General features: G+C 45.2%; 1 protein-coding gene across 3 annotated transcripts; it reads right to left on the bottom strand.

Moving 5' to 3' along the window:
• Positions 1-1530: 1530 nt before the first annotated feature.
• On the bottom strand, positions 1531-26399 carry LOC119172111 (venom allergen 5). 3 transcript variants are annotated; one of them, XM_075892956.1, is made up of 10 exons: positions 25765-26399; positions 21303-21350; positions 16774-17121; positions 12748-12835; positions 11485-11654; positions 10109-10215; positions 8079-8203; positions 5895-6038; positions 4599-4864; positions 1531-3113 (listed from the first exon to the last, which is right to left on the bottom strand). In XM_075892956.1, exons 3-10 carry the CDS (start codon positions 17080-17082, stop codon positions 3015-3017), a joined length of 1308 nt encoding a protein of 435 aa, XP_075749071.1. In that variant the 5' UTR covers positions 17083-17121; positions 21303-21350; positions 25765-26399; the 3' UTR covers positions 1531-3014. The 3 variants fall into 3 exon arrangements, with proteins under 3 accessions (XP_075749071.1, XP_075749070.1, XP_075749072.1); XM_075892955.1 differs by lacking the exon at positions 21303-21350 and having other exon boundaries at positions 25765-26398; XM_075892957.1 differs by lacking the exons at positions 21303-21350; positions 25765-26399 and adding an exon at positions 18745-18874.

Genomic DNA, 26399 nt, shown 5'->3' with positions numbered 1-26399 from the left:
ACTCTGTTGTGTCTCCTCTTCATGGGTGTAGTGAGGTTAGTAACATTGAACGTATGCTAACATGGTGCCTCTCGTTACGGGACCCAAGTCGGCATACAGAACAGGAATGGACCTCTGCCATACGAAGTTCAAAGTTACTACCAAAACTACGGGCTGTCCAGAGAGCCCACGATGTGGCGGTGAGGCTAGGCCTCCCCGTTCCTACGTGGTAGCGATGGGGGGTGCTATTCTGGACACTGTCTAATTCCACCACATTGTCAAATTTCGTAATGGTGGCATTTTAAGCCAATCAGAGAGCTCGTAGTAGCTCACTTGGCCAATTAGCATTCATTTACGGCGGAATTTGACAACATGGCGCAAATCAACAATGTCCAGAATAGCACCCCCTGGCGTTGCTCAAAAGGAGTAGCGTTTTTCAGGACCCAATAAAGTTCTGTGTCTATCTGTATCGTGTTCGTTGTCTGATTTCCCTTTTTGAATTACTTCCCTTTACTCCGAGAAAATCAAGAAGGCCTCAGCTTTTTTTTTGCAATTTATGCAAGCACGTTTATATAGAGAATACACGCCGTACTCACGTATTATTTCCTTGCCGAGAGCGACAGTTATCCAATGCGATATTCAAACGGTCAGCAAACGAAACCTACACAGGCGATACTCAGATATACCTAGCGCCCACCTGCGAGGACGGTAGGCACCTTGCCTGTGGCTGTGAGACGAGACAAATGCCATTCGGCCGTGAGCATCGGTTGCGTTGGATGCGCTACTCGAGGAGATTAGCCGCGAATAAATAACGACCCTCCCGCACAGCACCTTCAAGCCAAACGGCCGGCCGGTCTGACGAGCTCACACATTACGCTTTTCGGGACGCCTACATGCGAAGTTACGCCTCCTTTGGCTGTCAACCAGGCACTTTCACTTCACTCGAATGGCTTCGATCATGTTTTACAATGGTCGTGTATGTGGCTGTTTGTTTTAAGTGCGAAACATTTCTATCTCTATCTATATCTCTATCTATCTATATCTCTATCTATCTATATCTCTATCTATCTATATCTCTATCTATCTATCTATCTATCTATATATATATATATATATATATATATATATATATATATATATATATATATATATATATCTATCTCTCTCTCTATCTCTCTATCTCTATCTCTATCTCTCTATCTCTATCTATATATATATATCTATCTTTCTCTCTATCTCTCTCTCTCTCTCTATCTCTCCATCTCTCTATCTGACTGTCTCCTCAGACTTAGCCGCGCCGCGGCGGTCGAGTGGCTGAGGTACTCGATTGCGGAACCCGCTGGTCGCGGTATCGAATCCCAGTTGTGGCGACCAGTGCACGGGCCTCTACGAATGTGACCCCCGTGATCGGGATCGAATCCGCGACCTTCGGGTATGCAGCCGAGCAATGCTACCCGCTACACTGCAGCAGCAATGAGCATTCAAATTTAGCAAGAAAGTCATACGCATTGGATGTTAAAAGCCATGTTAACATCGAAGAAGCACAAAAAGTAGGAGCCGTACAGAAAATTTATTATACTTATTGCACAATGATTGAATGTCCCAATACATAACTTTCATCTAAAAAAGATTATGAATGTTTACGAGCGTGGTAGGATGAATGCGTTGACAATGCAAATAAATGCGTCTTCGGTGAACATGTTATGTACTGTACATACATGCACAAAAAATGAACACTTTGCTAAAGAATGAAGGCATTGCGTATACAACACATTTTCTCGAGGACTTGTTACGATATGGAAATGTTGATTATGTACAAAAAGAAATTAGGCTCGTGATCAGTGTCTGTCTGAAACATGCTTCAGCACGCATGTGATGTGATGAATAAGATTCTCGCTTTTGAAGTGTGAAAAGCGAAAAACCAACCATTTTGGATAACAAATGAAGAGTAGGGGTAACGGATAGCATGAGTAGCATTTTGTATAAGACTGAAGATTTCGGTTGAAGCGCACAGTAACGTTACAAATCAATAGAAACACCCATATGCGCTTGTGAGAGCTGTTCGAAAAAGAAAGCCTGTAACATCGGTACACGCTCTAAAGCAGTGTTCTAAAAACAATGCTTTGTTTTAACGACGTAATGCTTTTTTTTCCCAAAAAACTGTGGCTCAAAAACGTGTTGCACCTAGAAAGCACGCCTCTTTACAGCAGACGCGAATAGCTAACACAAGTGCATTATTGTACAAATCTTTCCAGTAAATGGTTTTATAAAAGTATCAACGCAACGAGGATTCGCGAAAAATGATGGCATGGGATGTAATGATGATGTACTGTAAAAAGAAAGGCGTCGCAAATGCGTTCAATATAAAAAAAATGCTTCTCTTGGTCTTGAAACACAACAAAACTTAAATTGTGGCCGATTCATGTTTCGATCAGTAGTAGTTGACCCTCACTAGCAGCCCCACTTTTGATGCGCTAACTAGTTTTTTGTGAGCGACTACTGAGTCAAGTTGCTAAGCACTATCCCAAACACGAGCTGAATGGTACGCTTAAAGGGAGGGACAAAATAAAAAAATACATGCTTTGGCCTAGAGATCGGTAGTTAAGTTTACACGTTTGAAGCCCCTGAAAGCGATTAAAACTCATATGACCGCAAAAGATGACTGCACCGAACAATACACAAAAATCATGGACCAAGTGCTACGGACATCACAGTACGTTAACACAAACAGATAACTCTAAAAAAAACAATCACCTGCACGAAAAGAATGAGACCACATCCGACAAAAGTGGAGAGAGACCGAAGCCTCCAAACAGCCTTCCAGAGACGTATACTGCGTCGGGTAGGCACAATCTCATCTGTGGTGTTGATCCAGCAAATACACGGCACGCTCACGGGAACACCTCGAGTTAGGCAAGTGACACTCGTCGCTTGTGACGTGCGCAACACGTATACGCGAGTCGAGAGTCTTCGTGAAACACGCTTTGTCCGATGCGAAACAACGTCGCAGCTGAGAAACGTCACAAAGACGTTCCCTAGAAGCCTTGCGAACAAGCCCCTTGATTTACGATGAGCTTGTACAGGCTGAAGTACTGCGCAGAGCTGTTCGTTGGAACAGAGTAGGAGAAGCCAACCTGCGGAAGAACAGATGCAACGAATGGGTAAGCGGGAATGTTTCTCTTATTTGCTTTTACGAACTGTCAAACCAATATTTGGTGTTTAAAAGAGTTCCAAATAGCCTAAATAACTTGAAGCTATAGCTTAGGATCCTCTTGGTACATTTCTAACGGAGGAAGTTTCGGTATTCACTCTCTCAGGAGAGAGAGAGACATACTGCGACCAAACAAACGATACCGGGGTCGTGAAAGCATTGAACGTTTTACATAAGTTGACATATTGTTAGTAATTCTGACTGACTGACACGCTAGGAAGGAATACTGGGAAGCCCCAAAGCGCTATAATCTGGTTCTATACGAACTGGCATCCTTTCTAAGAATATGTCCCCATGGCGCACAAGGTGCTAGTGCGAATAATCATCGTGACAATATTTTCACCCTCGCTCTGGTTCTTTCAGTTCCGTGCTTATGCTGCCAGCCTGTCGCATTTCCCAATGTAATTACATTGTAAAGATGAGCAAGCTAAATAGAATAGAGTACGATAATATTGATATGTTTGGCCCGCATGCGACACACACCTCTCGGGAAGCGATATGAAAGCCGTATAAAACATTTTGGGGATATTTGAAACTGAAGCAACTTTCATGAATGCTGGAGTTCACTCACCAAAACAACACCCAATCGTAAGAATTAAAAGGGAGAAAAAAAGAAGCACTGACTAGGTGATTAATAGTCGTCCGCTTCGTACCGAACAGATTGCCAGTGAGATCGTCATGAAGTCTGTCGTATTTCACGCAACGCACGTAGGTTTCTTGCAACCAGTTCCTTCTCGGGAGTATGTTACATTGTTTGGCCTACTGCGATTCGTTCCAGTATTATATATATTTTTTATTTGTCGCCGCTACCACCACTGCCCTGTGTATATAAGGGAGGTGAGAACTAAGTGAAGCAGAGAGTCGCTTTTATTCTCAGCCCTTCCATCAACTGTGTGTTGGTGAAAATAAAATCATCATCATCATCATCATCATCATCATCATCATCATCATTTCTTCAGGTCAAGGACGTAGCCAAGGAGGAGAGGGTTCACAACTCAACAATTTGCTATTTCGGTTGCGTGTATGCACACACACGAACACCCACAGTGTGGTTGTCCTCGGAATAAAAATTTTTGCTCCGCCCCTGCTTTATTTATTGCCGACAGTGGCATGGTTAAAATCTTATTCGGGTTTCGAACTGCCAGAACCATATTTATGAGGCACTCTGCAAGGGGGGGGGGGACTTCGCAACATATTAGGCTTCGTGTGGATATTAACCGGCACCTAAACCTAAGCACGCGGCTGATCCTGTATTTCGCCTCCATGAAGGTGCAGCCACTATCACACGGGAAACAAATTCGCATCCTCGTGCTTACAGCGGCGCAACGCCGTAAAAGTTAAGCCAGCACGACCGGCAAGCCGAAAAATGTCCCACCAGCACTGCTCGAGGGGACCACGTTGTGCCTACCTGGACGGGTACGCGAAAGTCCAGGGAGAAGGAGTACATCTGGTAACCCGAGTAGTCACCGCCAAGTTCGGCGTCGATCTGGAAGAGGTTTAGCACTGGCGACGTCAGGAGCAGTCGCAGCGAACCGTCCGCCTGGTCTCCCGCCACGCTCGGTCCCTTGGCGTACTCGATGTTGATGCAGAACGGAGACTGCGGGCTCTTGATGATGCGCTTGAACGTGAGCTCGACCCGACTACCGCCCTCTACCACGGTCTCCAAGTAGCCGGCTGCGATGGCAGACGATTGGCGCGTTAAAACGCAGCTCCAGTAAAGGCAACACTTAAAAAGGCATGGAAAGCTCCGCGAGTTTACACATAAAATATCGCGCTGAGAAGTTATCGCGGATGAAGGCAACGAATACAATTTTAAAATGCTTCAGGAGAATGAACTTGTGCTTATAGATCAACAGCGATATTATGGGTGTGGTCGCAATAAATGGTCCTGACCTCCTGGCGATAACGGTCGTAATTAGTATACTAAAGAGGTGATTTACCGACCCGGCTGAAAAAAATATTTTACTTCATAGGCTCTTTATGTCAATCGATTGATTGTAGAGAACATTTGCTATTTACCCGTCTTCTTAATCATAGTATTTTTGCCAGAAGCGAACTTCTAAGATGCTGCTCAGGGCATAGTGAATAGAAACGCGGTATAAAGAGAGACCCTAATGCTGCAGACACCCTCGTACGGACGTTCTAACATTATAAATGTCACGTACCATCTGGTACATATACACTTGCCTGCTCCAAGAACCCTCGGTATTCACTAGTTTTCGAGCTTGCAATTGTGGCTAGATCCGGTTGCCAAAAAATTTTAATGCCCATGTGAAAGCCGGTCGTTTTTTATGTGCACGCTTATTCGATGTCCTGTGTCATAATTTTTGGAGCATCGCTAAAAGATACGTTATAAAATGTTCATTCAATATCAAGTTGCGTGTTCTTCATCGTTATGTATCACCTTATCAGCCATCACCATGCCCGTTTAGGCTGTGAGATCACAAGCTAACAACACATTGTTAGTTATCATGAATACTAAGCGGAATTGAAGGATATTCATAACCCCAGATCAAGTGCAAGCATATTGAGACTGTGGTTGACGCGGGTACAATTTACAAATATAGCGACCGTTAGACCCCACCCACACCCACCGACACACACACACACACACACACACACCCACCCACACACACACACACACACCCCACACCCCCCCCTCCCCACACACACATAAAACAGAAAAATAAATAAAACAACTCACCACCAAACATCGGCTTGGTGTTGAAAACGTCTGGGGGATCGGAGACAGTCTCGCACGATTCGGACGTCTCGTTGTTGAAAAGACACGCCCAGATGAGGCCCTTCTTGTTTACGGTGGGCTTGGGACCTTCAGGAGTCGTCGGCTCTGGGAAGAAAACGGAAATGCAAGATTAACGTTATCTCTCACAAAAAGTTTGTCATGCCCATAAACTATGAAAGGAAAAAAAAATAGTTCAATTGTTTTATGTCTCTTTTCTTGGCAAGCACATGACTTTCTTTAAGAACACATGCTAACCTCTATTTAAAGATTGTTTTACTATACCAGGGCTGCCGTAGAACCCAAAGGAGTGTCAAAGTGCTTCTTTATCAATTTTCGGTATATAGCTTCGTATCCACATGCTCGTTTAGAGACTACGTAAACGTATGCAGTTGGCCTCAAAATTTTACAAGGTACGGCATATACAGTAAATAATAACTTTAATGGACCATGCGCAAGCACTATAAAAGGTCAGAACTTTTCAATTCAAAACTAAGTGCCCAGTCTTTGCAGAAATGTAGCTTTCTTCACCATCACTGATTCTGAAGGAAGCGTTTACAGCCAAAAGCAATGCACACTATAATGGTTAATGGTAGCCATGCAATGGTTCTCAAATGCGAACATTTTGCAAACATCTTGGGAACATTTTTGAAATTTTTTGCTATAACTGTAGCCTTCAATGCGCATCGACAACGGAACCAGCTTCTAAGACTTGCTAAGTTACAAGTTATGAACGCGGGTGAACCACGTCTATCGGCAGCCGCAGCTGCAGACTTTTCGCATTATGCGCCCGTTGTCCACACTATTTCTTATCACGATGGTGTTCAGTGCCGCGAATGACTACATGCAAATCCAGCACATGTTGGCTGGCCAACAAGCAACATGCGCGAACGGTGGTTGCTGCAACGTTTGCATTAAGATAATGTTCTCTCAGAGAAGGACAGACGTTGTTTACGGTAGAGTTGTTTAGATTAGGCGACGCCAGCAACTGATGTAGCACATGACGCAAAAAAGGACGTCAGCGAAGACGCCCAGTTGACTACCCTGTTCTTGAGAAAGAGAAAAGAACTGTGAACATTGAGGCAATGGAACTTGCGCGTCACGGAGCAGCAATCTTGTGCCCGACTCACGGAGCAAGAAACGTTAGCCCTGGTGGTAGGTGTTGCTAGTCGTGCTGCAGACGCGAATATCAGAGACCACGTAGACAGATACAAATGGTTATGATCTGCTCCTTTCGGTAATGCAACGTTCCTGTTGCTCACAAAGAAAAGCATCTGTCCTTTCAGTGAACTCATTCAGCTGATTTTGATTATGTTTTTTTTACTTTTAATTGGCCTCTGTCTTAGTAAACTGCGCTCTGATGTCGCAGATACCCAATACAACTCTTAACTTGAGCCGAAGCTATATATCTATTTCATGCCAGTGGTTTTTTTTACACGACGTTTTTCGAATATTCAAAAAGCGAAGATGAGTGAGTGATCGGAAAAACTTGCAAGAGAAACAGCAGTGATTGATTGATTGATTGATTTGTGGGGATTAACGTCCCAAAACCACCATTTGATTATGAGAGACGCCGTAGTGAAAAGCTCCGGAAATTTTTACCACCTGGGGTTCTTTAACGTGCGAAACAGCAGTGCCCCTCCGTGCTCGCGTCGCTACTAAAGAAGGAGAATTATACACGAGAACAGTGTAGAAACATCAAAATATAATTGTGACAATATTGATGTCCATATAACACATAAAAACACTATTTAACGCACAATATTTGTTTCAGTCCCGTGATCTCTCAGAAAACGCACCAGGTCGAAGGCCCGGGCAAGCCAGGATCTAAGAACTTTGTTTTCTGTAGACGGCTTCCTTATCTGGCCCAATGCTGCCGAAAACGATGCTATTCTATGGTCAAGAATAGGAACTTGGAGTAAAGTCTTGCTGAAAGACAAGCGTTTACCGTGAACAAGCGCAGCTCAGCGCACTTAATTGATTTGAAAAAATTTACTTGCGGTCCCATTTCTTTAGATTGGAACCTATAGAGCAGGAAATGAACATCCGACAGCGTATCTTTTATTTAACATAGCGGGTGTTTGTGTTCGCAGGAGCTTGTCAGCATGCTTACGAACTGTATACAGAGAATGCGCAATAAAAACTCACTGCACAGTCCCTTGAAGCGTGTGTCGACGTTCTGTTCATCGCAAGAACTTCCACAGCAGGTTCCCTCGGGGCAGTTGGAGCACGCGTCGCCTTCCTCGTACATTTCGCCGCCCACAATGTTTCCCCTGCAGAAAACACAACAGGCGAAAACTGAGTGTAAGACAAACTACAAAGCCATTGCTCAATATTGAAGTGAGGCTATCAATTATACACAATAAAAACAGAGTAATATCAGCTATTGTTACGCAATAAAATACGGATCCCAAGCTTCTGTAGATCTTATCAGCGCCGAAACATGAATGACGATGCCGAGCAAGGTTCCGATTTCGTTTTTATGTTTACGAAAACATATTTTTTCCCAGCAAGCACATTTTTCTATATAGTTTAACACATATAGTCTATATGGCTCAACACATATAGTCATGTTTGTTGAGCCAACCCTGTTGAGCATATCGGAGCAGCTTGTTTACAACGAAAACATTTATCGATGTTCGCTACATCAATCAAGCTGCTAACTAGTGTTCTTCTCAAATGGGGCCGCTGATGCTATACGTCCATTAGAAATACATCTATGTACAATCTATATATTGCTCTGGCAGGAAACATGTGTTCAGGTCCTCTCAGATTGTCCTCTCGCATGAGAAATATTTGCCTGAGATATACTTAAAATTAACACTCGTTTCATATTTCTAAGAATGCTTAGAAATATTTGCGCTGCAAGTTCCTTGTTGCGCAATAACAAACATTGTGTTGATGAAATTTCATTTGTGACTGTGGGAACATGGTTGACAAGGTAGCAATTTTCAGCAAAGTGATAATATAGCTTGACTGCAAGACAAATATGTTGTTACCGAAACTTCGTGTGATGCAGATAGAGCAGACTAACGCTCGCACTCCCTTCAACTACGAGTTGATGCGACCGTGTATGCGAAATAAGGGATCGAAGGAAAACGAAGAGACTTCCTTAGTGCCTTTCGCCTTTCTTTGTTCTTTTGCGCTGCACGTATCTTCGAAGCCGAATTGCACATAACGTCATAGCAACTGTCCGCCAACGTGAGCTCAATGGATGCTGCGCGTATACGCATTCACCACGCGGTCGGAGGATTACCGCTGCCTCTTGATTGACCTATCCCTTGTTTACAAACAAGGCGCCCGTGATCTATAGCGTGCGGAAGACGAATAATGCGCTTATGTTCGTTCTAAGCGTCATTTATTTAGTTCTAGTGGGATCAAGCAAATGGCTAAGTGGCAATGCCGCAGTTCTGAAAACGCGCTGACTGGTGTCGATAAAATACACGCTTAGATGACCTTATTATAGGGCCGCTGACACCAGCTTCTCTCCACAATCGGGGAGCTTCTTATTTTGGACACCACCTGAAGCGCCTATTCGTAAACATGACAATGACCATGCTAAGAGTGCAAAAGAAGAAAGCCAAGTTCGGAAAACAAAGCTGATGTTGATGCAGTCCACGCCACTCACTGAATGGTACATGTGCATTAGCTCTGCCTGCGTATATCTTTGACTGCATAATTACTCTACCATATATTGATTGCGAGAGCTGTGAGAAGCTTCAGAAACATGGCGCACCTAACCACCCATTTAGATCGCTTGGTCTTAGCGCCTGATGCTCTGATAAAAGGAGAATAGTGTAAAGTTTGTTCCAATTCAATAATGATATCTGCGGGTTTACGTCCCGAAACTAAGATATGGTTATGATAGACGGAGGAATTCAGAAATTTCGGCTATCTTGCGCTTTTTAGCATGCAGCAACATCACACAGTGCACGGGCCTCCACCGAAAAGCGACTGGCGCGGCCGGGATGGAATCCGCGACCTTCGTATCAGCAGCCCCTTAGTCGCTGATCCACCGCGGCGGATTGTTACTATCGAATTAAATAACGTTTGTTCCAAGTCCCGCGGTGCCTTGTTTCTAAACATTCATACGAGTTGGCGCACTCAAATATTGATTTCTCGGTTTACTACATTGCAAAAAAACAAACAAACAAAAACCGAAGTCAATAATCACTGACCCTGGGCCGTAGTCGCAGGTGTAGAGAAGGTCGTAGGTGAAAGGCGGCTCGGTGGAAGGATAGCGCGTGTAGCCGCAGCCAATCTTCCACGTGGTCGCCCACACCATCTGCGACGTAAAAAATCGTAGCGTTAAGGCTCTAGAACGAGCAGGCGCGTCATCATTGTTACGACTACTGGGTGCAGCATATTGTCACACTTGACGCTTAAAAGAAAAAAAAAATGGCCGCAAATTAACTAAAAAAACAAGGAAAAAGACAGTAGTAGCACGTTATATATGTAATAATAATTCGCAGAAAAACATGTTTTTCTCGAGAAAGTAACAGAATTCAGTTCAGAAGCAGTCATTGTCACCATAAAAGCGAAGCATTCATGAATAGAAACAAAAAAGCATAGAGGAACATAACAATAATTACCGCGTTAACAATAAGCAATATCGTGTATGCGATTGTTTTTCTGTTTTTATCAAAAACAAAAAGTTTAATGCTTGAGCATACCGGTCGCCTTCATATGCATTTTATATATACACGAAACGCTAAGAAACTACTGAAACGATATAGATAACAAGAATTAACAAGAAGTACAAATACACTACAGATCCTGGTAATCGGTGAAAGCATTTCCGCTACTGGATTGCCGATTACAGCCACTGTACTTGGGGGCCCCAATTTGCTACCCAGCTTTTACTCATGCATATGTGTAGCTATTTTCACTGTCACAAACACGCATGTGGTGCCACGCAACTGCCTCGATGCGCTGGAGTTTGTAAGCGCTATACTTTGCTTTATGTTCAGCGAATGATAGATGGCGCCAGCGTTCCACTGTGGACAAAAATGCGAACCCGTTCATGAAAACAGAGCCCAGTTCAACCGTGTTTTCAGACTGACCTATGACGACCCCGTGATATAACGTGCACTGCGAAGTTCCCGATGTAGGTCATTTCACTGCAGCTATAGTTGCCCTGAGCATGTGCACATTTCATGCTCCGCGGACTTGCTGGCGAATGATCGCCACCTCGTAGCTGGTGGTGTTGCGGGTGCCTCTGTAACGACACATGTATACTGTGGCAATGTACACCGTCACCACTTCACCCCTTCTGCAACATCAAGTTAGTGCATTTCCTCGAAGCTCAAGTCTATGTGGCTCACCCAAGCCTCTGTATACATTAACGGAATCTTACTTATGAATATTTAACAGACAATTACTTTTCACGGGTGAAGTGTATAGCGTCCCTCCAAACACTGATTCACGACTCAGTTCACACAGAAGAAGTTTTTAGAGGGCACCATGCGAAAATAGGTACTGCGCCATGCACTAAATCGAAACTATGGCACTAAATCGAAACTATGCTCATGAGCTAGAGTGTGCTTCTGCCCACCTGCGTGAAATGTCCAGTGGGAAGGTCGAACTGGAATGGTGTGCGCGAGGCGTTGGAAAAGAGGGACACCTCGTCGTACCAGCGCCGCACGCAGCTTTCCCAGTCCGGCTGTGGATTGTGTCTTGTGGTCCTGTCCAGGCACAGGTTTTGGCCGACGTCGGTAAACTTCTCTGCAAGTGTAAGAGCGCGGAGTTTTTCAGGGAGGGTGAAACAAAATTATTGCTGCCTGAAATAGAGCTTTACTGAAAGTTATTACGTATTTATACCGAATTGACCTCTATGGAACCTTTGTCGATAATTTCGCGTAAGGTGTGCTCACCGTGTATGAAAGGACCTGTTTAGCGTGGCGACTTCCATGGAACCTTTGTCGATAATTTTGCGTAAGGTGTGCTCACCGTGTATGAAAGGACCTGTTTAGCGCGGCGACCTTTGCAGCTAATCCCCTTTCTAGTCACACTTTCTCAACTTTATCTCGGCCGTCATCCGTATAGAACCAGCTGGTACGATCGCGTTTATTCAAATAATGTTCTTTCACTCAAATTTCTTAGAAGGGTGCACTAACAAATGAGAAAAATCTTTTCTACGCATGCATGCGATGCGCAGCATTTTTCCGACCAATGCATGGAATCACAATTCAAGAGAAGTAAAATAGCTTCGGCGACTGATTTGCTCAAGTCAATTGAGTACTCAAGTCAATTAACGATGACCACCACTGCCAATGTTAACTAACAGCTGTTAGACGAGGATTAGTTCCTGAACAATGACACATCCAGTAATACTTGAAATATGACGTCGTTCTGTGCACACGTTTCAATTTAGCAATGTAGGAGATACCTATTTCGTGTTACAGAACCCCTGCCAAGAGCGTAGAGGGATCACGATTAGGTTAAGAGGTTATAGGGCAGGAACGTTCTCTTAACTAAGTGTGCGTTAAAGCAAATGGCGTGTTGCTTCACTCTCTGGGAGAGAAAGAAAAATAGGCGAGAAGAGTTCTCCACGAGACGACGTGAATAATGAAATGTTTGCCCATATTTTTGTTATTGCGCCATTTTGGAGGGCAATATTAAGCTAAAGGTGAGACATCATGAACGCTAGCTTGTTGCAAATACTCACTGCTTCGAAACAGCCTCACTGTCCTTATCTACCGTGCCAATATTAATCTTTCAGTACACTGTGTGTATTGGCTAGCGTAATGAATTTTACTACTCGCTGAAAAAAAGGCAACGATGAGTGTAAGTTCGTATGCTCATTGCGCACACTTACGCAGTGATCGGCATGACGGGCAGTCGTGCTCGAACTGGCACAGGTTAGCGTGTGCTTGGGCCACCATCGCCAAGTCATCGTCCCACTCCTGCGTCGAACAAGGCAAATGTATTAAGAAGTGAAATATTTGCAGCCAATGCAGGCCCACACATAAGGAAGATGGGGAAAGTGCTGTTAATTAGGTTGAGAAAAGCACCAGGTGGGCTCCAAAACTTGATTTTGTTTATACGTGAAAATCGATGGCTTTCAGGCGTCAAACTTCAGTATCCATTAGAACCACAATAAGGAGGAACAACATAAAAGAGAGCTGCACTGCCCCAATGCATACTTTAAGAACGGAAAAGGGCAGAAATGTCTGACTAATCGAGGAAACTTCGGCACACTTAACATAATACGTAATTCTAGATAAGCAGAACAGACGTACGAGTTGATTTCGCGCAATCTACAATTTCAGACAGGCTGGACAACTCAAAACGCGCGTTAGGAAGCAACGAGGAAACTGGAAAAATACTGTTTACCATCCGACGTGGTCATTAAACGCGTGACCGAGGATTCAACAGAATCGCATTAGACAGAACCGCCCCTCTGCGTTTCGTCGCCGTGTAGGCGCGCGACGTGACAGGCTCCTCTTTCAACGTCACTTTGTATTTGCCAAGCCATGGGACCGCGCCGAAGCGAGCATCGAAGTTGGCTCGTACCTCCAAATGGGCGTGCTTTTTATCATTTTTATTTCTGTGCCGGGAACTACCTGGCCGTCTTGCATGGCCCACGAGGTCAACTCCAATCAAAAGATTCCCGCTTCTTGGTATGAAGTCACGCACCTTGCTGCCAAAAGCGTGCACATTGTGGGCCTTGCCAACAGACCTCGCTCGAGATCTAAGGAGCATACGCAATTATGCATGCGCATACATCCCCCCTTTCCTTTCTTTCAGATAGTTCTAGACTGGTGTACAGTTTGGTACAATTCTAAATGTAACGCCCCACCGGTATTAAAGCTAAGATCAGAACTTTGTCGTCGTCAGTGAGATATTCGACTTCATGCGCCCATCGTCCGGCGTTGTCAAACGACTACATAGAACTGAAAATTTGAAGTATCAGCCATAGTGCACCTACGATGGCAGTTCGGGAAATGGCTTCCTTCAAGCTTAGTTGTCCACCCCTATAACACGTAGAGGAGAAACAGCAAAGCGTTAGATAAGCCTACCCGCCACTACAGTCCAGAGCTCGACTGCTGACCTGTAGGTCGTGGTAACGAATCCCGCACGGGACGGCTGCATTGCAATGTTGGCGAAACGCTTGAGCACCGATTATTAGATCGGGGCACACGTTGAAGAAGACCAGATGACTAATTCCTGGAGCCCTTTACTACGGTGCCCCTCGTGAGCATATCTTGGTTCCCGTACGTAAAACTCGTACAATTACAATGGTCGTATATATATGCTCGCTCGGCAACCATATCCCTAAAAAATATTAGCTAGCAGTGGCAGTTAGGCTTGAGCTGTTGCCGTTCTCGCTTGGAATACGCGTATATAGAGAATAAGATGACGCATTTTATTTTCAAGGATGTACACGATGCACCTGACCAATATATAGCGGTGTAATGTATACGGTATTTCTACTCGGCTTCCTTTCTAATGCTAAAAATCTTTGTCCGCATGATTGTCTAAAGCCCATCCGGTTGCTTTAGACAAAGAAGTTATGTTTGCCTACGCATACGCGTGGCTCTGCGTGTGCTCTTTGACAAGAGCGTTATGCAAACTTTCCGGACCCACAGGGCGATAACGCGAGCGTACGTGCGGGTACGGAGGTTGAGGCGCCCAGTTTCCCAAGCGCGCACTCATTCCGAGGCCATCACTGACCACGCGACGCTTCCGGAAAGAACTCCGACAACCTTCTCCCTCATTTGTGTAATCAACAGAACGTAGCCCTTACTGAAGTGGTGATCAAGAAATTTCGCGTGGCGCTACACAGGCTATTTGATTTCATTGTGACAATCATATTAGAAAACTGAGAGCCAGTCCTTGAATATAACATGCAGTCGGACTAGTGGGCAAGCCTAACCTGACCAAATCAGCTGATTAAAGCACGTCGCAGTAACATTAAAATGAAATAACACCATGAGAAAATTATGTCAAAAGCTGAGCATATCCTTATACATTCTAAGCGGCAACCTAAAAGCTAAACATTGATTAAAGCAAACTGATTGAAAATATCTGATAGTGGGAAGAGCGCTTTTTTGTACATCTTCTCGATATGGACACGTAATAAACAATTGTGGAGGTACAACGTTTATTAGTAAGCGATTCCTAAATGTTACCTACATGTAGCCACTTCCTCGCAAAGTTCATCAATAAAACATCAAAAACTTGTCCAGCGAACATGGATATAAGCACAAACTGCTTTTACGGTGACGTGTGTAATCAACATACGAAGGAAAATGCCACAATCGCCAGCTTCTCCACCGAATAAAGAAAAGCTCACGTCCTAGTCGGCGCCCTGAAAGTACGCAGGGGCGGAGGCATCCTGAACACACAGACAGGGGGTGCCAAGGTCATCTTACCTCACAGCGTGCATTGTCCCGACTCGCGAAATGCCTTACAAGGAAATCGAATTGCAGGCTGCGTGTCCCGCTTGGTACCCTTCCCGTACACCGGCATGTGTGCATTTTACGACACTCACGCCTGCTGGTGTGCGGCTTTTGCTATAGCGCAAGTGGTCAAAAGCTTGCGCTACGACTATTGCCCATTTCGCAATTCTTCGACTCGGTAATTGCGGCTCGCCGGGTTGTTGAAAAGCCCGTTTGGTCGCCTAATCACTGGTTCAGATGCGAGCGACAATGCTAGAGGCAGAAGTTTGATGGAATTTGCTAGCGAGCTTTGTCCTATCAAAATTGCACAGTTAGGAACGATTCGGTTTGCAGAGAACATGCGGAAATCGCATATCTATAAAAACGATGCAGCTGGGAAGTTGCAGAAATGTCACGGGACCAAGGAAAAAAATCACAGCATGTCCATGGAGTGAATAATAAGGAGTTGGGCAAAACGTCGATCCATCCATCTAGTGAACACTTCAAGTACCACCATCTCGCATCTTTTCATCATATATTCATCATATACAAGTACCGCCATCCAGCGGACATTTTAAGAACAAAACGAGAGGTGGCTACTACGACGACACGGGACGTACGACCCACGGCTAAGGAGATTCGCCCTTGAAAGGCGACTCTGAGCAAGAAGCGTGTACAGACTCGTTAAGAGCGTTAAGACGGCTGACGGAAGAGAGAACGGACAACTGACGGAAGCATCTCGTGAAAATTGTTGTCGGTCACCACCTTTTCATCCTTGTTGCCCTCTGTTTGCAATCGCTGCGCTGTGGCTGCATAGCTGCGCGAAGGCTATATCCGTACACAACGCACGAGCTATCATCTTCAGGACCGTTGCGTGTCCACGGGGGGGGGGGGGTTACGCACTCTATAACCAAAAAGTCTACCGGTAAGGACGTATCCTTTATGACCATGGATCTCTTATTTGCATAATCTGTGTGACCCAAAATTCGTTACCTTCAAGAAATAGAACTCAACGTTACAAAATAGCATGGCCACACCACTTGGATGCCCACAAGGGGTGCCAAATGTGGGCTCGTAGTCGGCCGCTACCCTCGGCAAGATAATGGAGGCCAACCGGAAGCTACGAGTAGACAGCTATAGAGTGCGCCGAGAAAGCGAGCGCGAACTAATCTGTTCATCCTCTGTCGGCCACCAGAGCCCCTAGAGGTTACCTGCAGCCATTCAACACGATCCCAGAAAGGTGATGGTGTTTTCACCCTCCCCTTTATGAACGAATGCACAAGGCGAACCTACTGCCGTACGTGGCAAACGGCATTACGCTCTAGCCTATATATAATACGACATTTAGCTATAGCCATTAAATTGTTTGGATCCGTGAAAAATTTTATACCTTACCAGCACAAAACAGCCAGATTTTGTCGAAACAGTGTCTCATTTTACCGCAGTAGGCAAGTGTTTACCATTTCGAGCATGTTGGCTGCCGGAGGCATGTGCGTCTCGTTTCCTCCGGCGATGAGGCTACGGTAGTGATTGTGCAGTTTAAGGATGAGCTGCTTGACGTTGTCGTCGATGCCCGCAACCTGGATCTCGCACTCTGGCTCCTCTCGGCACATGGTGTGGTTCTGGTTGTAGCGCAGGAACGTCTCGCTGCAGTTCGATGTTACAATCGGCGCTGCTTCCCCTTCCGGGACAGCAGGCAATGCCAGCAGTAGCAGTGTTGGCAGCAGAAGGAACAAGCACCGCTCGAGTTGCAGCCGCACAGCGGTCATCCTCAGAGAACTACTCAAATAATCCGGGCCAAATGAGATCTGCAAGGAAACGTACAAGGTGATTACAAAAGCGTTCCGCTACTACTACCACGACACTATATAGTTTTCCACTTCCAATATCTGCCACTTTCGTTCTCCATAGTTCCCATTTTCGATGTACTTATTTGTAAACCCATATATTTACCTGAAAAACACACAGAGCCAGAAATAGGAGGACAACTGTTTGATTATTTCGCCTATATTGAACAAACTTTCCCAAGTAAACACGATTTCTACGCGCTAAAGCAACAGACGCCGAGTGAAACGTGTAACCACACTGACTCTGCGTGTCTGTATGTTCGTTTCTCTCTGTGTGCGTTGATTTAGCACCCAAAAGGGAAGCTTAGTAAATCGCAAGAACTTGCCGAAGAAGTGCTATTAACGTGTTATTTCATAAGCATGTTGTAATCGAAAAAGACCGGCTGCTGTTAGTGCGTTGGTTCACCTTTAATGACTTAGATCTGACATTAGGTATCAACTTCCTACTTATGGGAAAATGCTTGCAAGGCAATCGATTTCCTTTAGGTATGCGATTTGTGCAATTTTCGAATGGTTTCTTTCACAAGATTTAGTTCTGATATCACCATAGATGTACGTAATTTTCAACTTAGAAGCACTGCTTTAACCATCTTCTCATTCTCCTATATATAAATGTATAGGTGAGAAGTTACCTTTGAAGCTATATTAGCCACGCACCGATACGTTTACTACTTCCCGAGACAATGGGCACCTGGGTCAGGGATCGATACCGCATCGTAACTGCCACATATTATCGTATACACTGCATGTGGTTCTCTTGAATGGTCGTACATAAGCGCTATTGCGAGTGCCGCTGAGGATTTCTCAATCGCGGTTATGATGTAACACTGCATTACGGCTCATAAAGTTGTGTAGAGATGTAATAAGCGGCGAAGCTTATCACCCCTTTTGACATTCAAGGTTACTTCATGAAGATAAACATAATTGAGCAGTCGTAGCAATCATAGTTATTTCGCATTCAAAATAACACTCACGCACGACCTTTGTGCAACATTTTGAATGGGACCAATATTTTCATTGTCTGAGTATAGGCAGATTATCCTAAGTTCGGAGCCTTGATGGGCTACTAATGCATGGCTGTTTCAGAATCATCGAAACCAGCGACGACTTAAAGCCGCGAGCCCCGTTCGCTCCTTCAATGTAGCTCGAATGAAGACAAACATGCAAAGTTCAATCATTAAGTTTTTGTGAACATTGAAAGAGAGCGTGCGAATAACGCGGCACAAGGGATTCATGTTCTAGTTTGAATGGTTAACAAAGTCTGTCACCCGTCGCGGTGGACTACTGGTTACGGTGCTCGAGCACTGGCAAGAAGGTCGAGGGGTTGAATCCCAACTGCGGTGGCAAAATGCTGGAGACCCATTTGCTTCAGTTTAAGCGCACGTTAAAGAACCCTAGATAGTCGAAATTTACATAATCCTCCACCAAGGTATCTCTCGTAATCATATCGTGGTTTAGGGACGCTAAACCCCCAAAATTACTGATGTTTGAGTCAGCGTAACTTTGCTCGATCCAGGGACATTCCTGTCGCACGCTCATGTCACATTAAAACACGTCGCTCAGAATCCCGGCCGAACTACTCACATGAACGGTCGCCTCAACGCATCTGACGCTCTCTGGCAGCTTAAAATTGCCCGTCTTACGTTCTTATCTCGGAGCCGTAGCCGTGCGGCAAAAGTCGGAGAAGGAGACGCGCACGTCGCCTCCCCGATAGGACGCACGCGTTTACAAAGGCATGGGCTCGGTGAAGGAGATAGCCAAGTGTTGTGCCCGTTACAAATACAACAGACAATGGAAGCTTTTTCGACGTCGCAATCGATATCGGAAGTGCCGTCGGTGACCTACCTGTGACGCCTGTGGCGTCACCGCGAAGGGAGAGACGGGAAAAAAATGAGCGCGTTGTGTCGAGCGATTGTCACACGTAGGAATGGATGTGAGTAACGTGGTGACCAACTATATAGAGGAAAGAGTACTGATTTTCCGCCACTCGAGATATCAGTACAAGGTTCGATAGTTACATGAAAGTGGTAGACTGTTATGAACGCGTTAACTCTAACACGGGTCGTCGAAGTCAGTGCGATTTGAGACCTTGCCCATGGACGATGCTTTATACAAAACAAAGCGAAAAAAAAGCTGCACGTGCATGCCAGCGAGATTTTAGTGGTATCAGAGTTAAGTACTCCCATTAACTTTGCAATGCACTTGTCCAGCCAATGCCCTTGCTAGCGAAGACGCAACAAGTGCATGCGGCAACGTGGCCTATAGTGAACGAAAATCTCGAAGCCGAACTGTTCACTCGGCTGAATCAACCACCTTTACATATACGAGCAGACTCAGAAAGCACCACTTTAGCCACACATTTGGTTTTGAAACATATCTCTCTAAGACACCGCAAAGAACGAACTAACTGAAACGCGCCGACAGAAATCGTCCATATTACCCAGACTCTGACGCACGGCTGCTGCAGCGACACAGCGATGTTTCCGCTCACCGGCAATGATCACATGTTCCGCGGGCAGCATTCGTTGGCGACGATGGGGCGTCCGCAGAGGATACACGCCAACCCGATCGCGTGTAATCACGGGGGCCGTGCTTATTCCATTGAATGCGTGTCGCCCGAGTGATGACGTCTCGAAAAGAACAGCCCCGCACGCTTTGTACACTAAGGTGCGATTATGGGTGGTTAGAAAAAAAATTCATCGGAACTTGAAACTTCGCATAAAAAACCGCGTACCAAACGACGCGCATGTCATTCGAAGAAGAGGTAGTCACATATGCAATCAGTTTATCACATGCAAACAGGAGAGGGTGGTGCTGGCTGTAGTCAAGTAAGTGCACATTACACTGTGCAAGGACATAGCTGAACGCGAAGAAACCAAAACATATCTTAAAGAAGCCAATGAATTGTTTTACCATCTGACGGATAAGACGCGTATATCAGTACGTGGGTGTCACATTCGTGAAATGACTGTTGTTCGATGCAGACAGGGCGCCGGAGGTTCGTGAACACATATGAAATAAACTCGGAGGAGTTTAAGCTTCAAGAGAGAACATAATTTACACGTAAATTACTTTTTTCCTTGATACGAAGTATTTCCTGTAGTTATCGACTGTTCGTGCCCAATATTGCCGCACTGGGACGTATATATTGGAACAGTGGCTTTCATTGTGCGAAGAAATGCACTGCGGCGTATTCAGGTGATTTAAGTGTTCCGTGATTCTGTCATTAACTCAACGGCCTCGCTTGCCGCTCATAAATCCTACAGGGCGGCTGCATTTCCGATGCCGGCGGAAATGTTGCAGGCCCGTGTGCTCAGATTTGAATGCACGTTAATGAACCCCAGGTGGTCAAATTTTCCGGAGCCCCCCCCACTTCGGCGTCTCTCATAATCATGGGGTGGTTTTGGGACGTTAAACCCCACATATCAGTAAATAAATCCTACAGGTGGGGTGTATTTCACGCACCACTTCCTGTGGTGTGGCACTCGAGGTGCTTCTGTTCACGGTTCACTTGTACAAGTAAATCTGTGAATTTGTATGTACAGCGTCACTAGTGTGTTGCGGCTGCTACTCACATTGTTTACGCTCACATTGCGCAAGCAATGCGAGTGCACGTAGCCGTTCTCCGGGGGCCAACTGCGTCACACGTGCTTGGTGGACCGTTGCAGTGCACGCCAGAGCGCTTTCGGTGTCACTAGCTTCGTCAGTGTACCATACAATAGAAAAGGGCGTGTACTTTTCCACACAGACAGAGAAAACACATTGTCGAAGTAAACATACTGAATAAACTCCTCGATTTTCTGTGCTGTGCTGGCAGGCTTCTTTTCAGAGCAGAACTAAAAGGAGCGGATGCCCGGCAACGTGTAGCAGCAGCCTTTAAAGCCAGGTGCTTCGTCAAATGCATTTTATAGGGCTACAGCCGCTTTTGCACGTCCATTATTCCGATACTAACAACACGTTGGTCATACTCAACTGCAATGACGTATTGGCAACATTACAAAACAGTTTGCTGATTTAAGGGTCTTCGTCTTTCAAAAGTTTGAGACAAAGAACATCGACTGCCAACAAATAGAGGAGACAATAGATTTCACAGAGAAGCATTTAAGTATCACAAGGAAAATGGGAAAGCGATAAAAAATTACCTTGAGCCCCACTCCAGGTAGTAATTGCCATGCCTTTGAGGGCTCAACCTAAAGACACGGTTATAAGGTATGTAAATGCACCTACGTTTCCTAACAAGTAGGATTTCAATAAGAAACGTGCCCCCCCCCCCCCTCTGCTCACTCCTTTTCTTCACGTACGCGCACACATTAACCATCAAGAAAACCAAAAGAAAACAAAAAACATAGTAACCAATGTAAAAAAACTGTACAGCTCGAGCATGAGGCGTTTCAACGATATAGATAGAAATTTCACGGAGGACAGTTTTATGACAGTTCTCTTATTCATGGCATGCTTCCCACCTGGGAAATGGAAGCTTTCGTTCGAAACCTGTCGACGCTCCCGCTGATGCCGACTGAAACAGCTTATGCATAAAGATGACATGTTACAGTTCCGCACAAGCGACATGCTTTCCTCGTATACACAAGGAGTGGCGTAAGCGCTCCACACGTAAAGCGCATCTGTAGGGGAAGCCAAACCCACTCCCTCGTAGGAAAACCAAATAAACAGAGCGGAAGAATAACTAATACTTCGAGGAAAACGACAACCGCGGGAACTCCGCAGTCGGAGGGAGTCTTGTTACGTTCGTGCACCTCAAACCTGACTGATGGATGCGTGCGTGTTTGAAGAAATAAAAATGACAGGCCGTTGAACCTCATCCAGCTTCTTCCTGCTCTAATGCCTCCTGGGTGAATAATCTTAAAGGCTAACGCCCTGAGAAAAACTCCTATCCTAATGTAGACAAACACTAACGCGCACTAGATAAGAGGAATGAGCCGATTTGAGCTGAAGGTCCTGTGAAAAAGTGCCTCAAATTATTATGGTGTTTGTTGAGCTTTTCGTTTCAAGCAGTTAAGCAGAACAGTGTGTGTGTGTGTGTGTGTGTGTGTGTGTGTGTGTGTGTGTGTGTGTGTGTGTGTGTGTGTTAAGGTATATTTATCTCGGACCCTCTAAGCCCTTTCGGGACGGAAGAACGTACCGAGCATTATTATCACCTTGAAGCTCCTTCTCATTCGTCCGCAAGGAGACTAGAGTTAGTAAACTGGGAGCATCATCTGAGAGGATCATCAGACGAGTAACTTGGAAACACTAGAGTATTACTGTGAACGTCGAGACACTTCTGCGGCATGACGCGATACATGAACGTATTTCGGTTGTGCTATAAGGAAACGAACTTTACTGGTGTGATAACTGCAGAAAGACGCTCTTTAACCTATCCTCTTAGTGACCACCGAGAAAAGAATACACCTTTAAGTATTTTGGATAATAGTTAAACCATTTCTTTTTTAATTTCTACACGCGAAAGATACGGTAACATACTGCGTGGCATCCCTGCAGAGTTTGCCATTTCTCGACACTATATCCACCCGCGAGTCTGCATTCTTTCTCTTTGTCATTCAAATGCGCTAAGCTTCGTGCAAACTTGGCTGAATGATACCCACCATATTGTTCAGCCACTTCACTCTTAGAAACTAAATCCCATGTTCACGTGTGGCCATGCGGTGAGATATCCTAATTCTAGCAAATTACTGATGTGCGTCCCGTGATACAACTACCGCAGGTGATGTTTATTATTTTTGAAAGTAGCTGAATGACTGACAAAAAAAGAGAGATAATATGGACACAGCACATGAAAATACATAAAGTGCATCGATACATAACGGCAGTGTAAGGTTATCTTACTGCGTCTTCGCTTTATAAGACACCGTAAGCATGCCAGAATGATTAGCGCCACTGTTGTGTACGCGTACGAAGATAACCCAAACTGTGCAACTTGAACGCTAATTGTTTGAAATTATATACAGTGATGAAGTTGATGAAGAGACTCATTTGTCACTTGAAATTTAATTGCAAAGATCAGGCTGCATGTTTATCTTCATGCAAATCTTAAGTTACATAGAATCCAAGTAACACCTGTTTAACCCCAGGCCAGATCTGTGCAGCCGTTGAACAAAAAAAGCGGAAGCATAAAAGCATCCAATGCTGCGCACAGGCGTACTAAAATAGACGACAAAGGCGGTGGCGATTTACACACGCCAAGCCAATAAAGAATGCGCGCGATGCTCTCAGACACATGCATGTGCCTCACAAGACAGGCTGCCTATGCGTACAGCAGTTGCGACGATGGTTTTGAATGTGACTGTTCTTTCGAACATGACAAGTCAATTATAGGCCGTGGGACAGGGCAACTACGACTCCGGATGTCGGTGAAGGGCGACGGAAATTTTCGAAATTTCGGTGGCGACACGCCACGCGAAGCTTCCAATATACACTTGACGCGCGCGAATATCCAAGCTTAAAAGAACTGTCTAAGTGGTCCATGGCGTTGTCTGGAGAGATAGGAAAAAGAAAAGCGTTAATTGAAAAAAAAGGACAGGATTTAGTTGAGTGTGCAGCGAAGAAAGAAGAGAGTGACGGAATTACAGCGACCTTGATAAACTTGTGCCAGCTTTTAGGATTGTTGATTCGTCGGCAAAGCGCCTAGTGTATAACGAGTAAAAGCGAAAAAGCACAAATGTTTTGCTGTTGGGTACAGAGCGCTAACTTTGAAAAATATTGCGAAGACAGAGAAGAAGAAGTAAAAAGGAAATAAATAAAATGGGTGTCAATAAAATGTTCAGCGTAGCCTAGGCATTTGGATTAATTACATTATTTGAAGCTCTAGGTGTTTTACAGCACTGTAATGTACAGCGACGGGACATATTAACTAGAAACAAACAAACAAAAAAAGAAAAAAATGTTATTCCACACTGTTCGAATCGATGTCAGAAGCAGTTCGACTAATATCACACATTTCACTGTTCTACGGCAGAAGCTCCATTTATGAATGAAACGACGTTCACATTTCCTTGCACCGCTAAGGTCCTATGGGCAAGAAGCCTTCGTGATCTTCGTGTGCCACAGCTGAATTTCACCGCATTGTTCATGTCAACGACACCAGTAGCGAGATGTACCCGGGAAGAGGAGATACACGAAAGAAGCAAGATGTAAACACGAAGCATTCTGTGGTGCCTTTGCTGTTGGCTGCTACAACGGACTGTCTAGCATTACGTTTTGGCCTGCATAGACGGCGATTACGAAGAACCCATCTACACGTATTTCCATCTAAACGGCTTCATCGGGGCTGCTTCTTTTTATGACCGAATATGTCGCTATTGCACGATTTCACATTAGCCCAAAGTATCCGACAGTTTTCATAATGAATTCCCACTGACGTGTGTGTGTTACCATGTTGCAAATAAATGTAGATTTTTTAGAGCTTCACTATATTTGAAACGCCGGATATTAGGGCAACAGCTTGCGCACGTGCGACGTTACAATGTCATGGGGTCATCGCCCAGTAGCACGCTTACAGCCACTGGACGATAACTCCATGTCATTTTAGCTTCACACTTCAGTCAAGTCATTTAGAGCACTATATAGGTGGTAAGGTTCTGAATCACGGAAAAACATACAGCGAAGACATGCAACACGAAACAATTAATACAAGTTCAAATAGAGTGCGTGTGTTTGTGTTAAACTTTTGTACTGAGGTCTGCTGCTATATCAAACTAACTTGACATACACACTTCCGTTTAACTAGATAACCACGCCCCTAAAAGAATATCTATCGGTGATACGCAAGGCCCCGTTAGCGTCACGTGAGGCGCAAGGCATTGGTACGTAAAGCGCAATCGCAGCAGCAGTCACTGTCACTAGTTCCTAAAATAGATTATCTCGCGTTGTTTATGAGCCCGCCATGATGCAAGAGAATCGTTGCACGTAATGTGGTTCTTTGGGGCGTCGGCATTACACTTTGCAATTTTTTACATTCTCTCAATATTTGTACTCCTTAGTGAAGGCAAAGGCATCCAAATCACATGTACTTACTGTCCCAACGTGCTGGCGACGAGATCATGACAACGTAATGCAATACCATGAAATCGTTGACAGGCTATTACTCGGGATATGACGCAGAGATTCACGTAGGCCCTGACCTTCTCGCGACATGTAAACTAATCATTCGCCGGTTTTCTCTTTTATATACCTAATTGTGCTTCGCAGTATAATTTCTTTACCAGAGGCACTCCATTCCTTGGTTGTAAAACCAAAACGACGACCGAGAACTAGTGCCATATTGCAAAAGAGTAAGTTCTAAACAGCACTGAAATTCTTTCAAGGGGTAAACTTATCCGGATATATCGATAATGCAAACTTTCCCTAATGAACACTCATAAATATGTCGAAATATCAGAACGTAGCCAGCGGCATGACATTAAATGCTTGAAAAAGCATTTCTTTCTTTGTTCGGAAAGCTGCCCATAGGTACAGCGTATTTGCATGGCCGCGCAAGCGTGGCGTCACTCGTAAACAAACAAGCTGCATTCGCGCACGCAGTCTAATAAGGATTGGTGGAACAGCGTAAAACATTCGCAGTTCTTGGTTCAAGTCTAGCGCACTTACCTGGACAAATACAAGCCGGTGGACGATGCTAGTCGATCTTGTTTTCCTAAACGGCAATCACAAGTCCAGAACACGGTCACTCGGACAGAGGCGCGGCGGACCAGCGTGCGAGACGTGTGTACACTCGTGCAGGCAATGCACAGGCGCTTGATCGTTCGCTCGTGCGATGTCTCAGACAAGAGAATAGGTCGCTCTTATAGCTAGCTAAGCCGAATGCGTTCTGCACTCGCTGACGGAGCAACTCTGCATATAACGTATGCACATAATGTGGCGGCTTCAGGGGAGAGAGTGAGTGGGGGCGTTCCTCAAGGTCACGGTGCACGCGCGTTGCAGCGTAACCGGCTGGCTCGGCGCTTCTGCCACCGGCGCCGCGGCTGGCTTTCGACCACGACGCCGCCACCACGTCAACGATGTCCCTGTGAAGGGCCGAGTAAACTTGGACCGAGCTTTCGACGCCCATCGGCAGGAAGCGAGGCTGCCCCGACTCGTGATAGACCTGTCCCGGCAGGGGAAGTGCACGTTCTTCCGTGTAAGGGGCGGGTCGTTTCGTGAATGCGAGTGCTGTTCGCGACCGTCAGAGTGACGAGCGCAGCAAATTCACGGCCAAGAAATGACGACAAGCGATGGCTCGACGA

The sequence above is a fragment of the Rhipicephalus microplus genome, chromosome 4 (genome assembly GCF_043290135.1).
Source record: "Rhipicephalus microplus isolate Deutch F79 chromosome 4, USDA_Rmic, whole genome shotgun sequence".
Lineage (NCBI taxonomy): Eukaryota > Metazoa > Arthropoda > Arachnida > Ixodida > Ixodidae > Rhipicephalus > Rhipicephalus microplus.
Note: the sequence above shows the minus strand (reverse complement) of the source record. Positions and strands in the feature narration are given on the sequence as shown.

Coding starts and splice junctions, on each gene's coding strand:
- LOC119172111 (XM_075892956.1), bottom strand. CDS start 17,082: ATGACCGCTGTGCGGCTGCAACTCGAGCGGTGCTTGTTCCTTCTGCTG. Junction 8,204..10,108: donor ACCTGCGACTACGGCCCAGG/GTCAGTGATTAT, acceptor TGTTTTCTGCAG/GGGAAACATTGTGGGCGGCG. Junction 4,865..5,894: donor CACCAAGCCGATGTTTGGTG/GTGAGTTGTTTT, acceptor CTGCCATCGCAG/CCGGCTACTTGGAGACCGTG.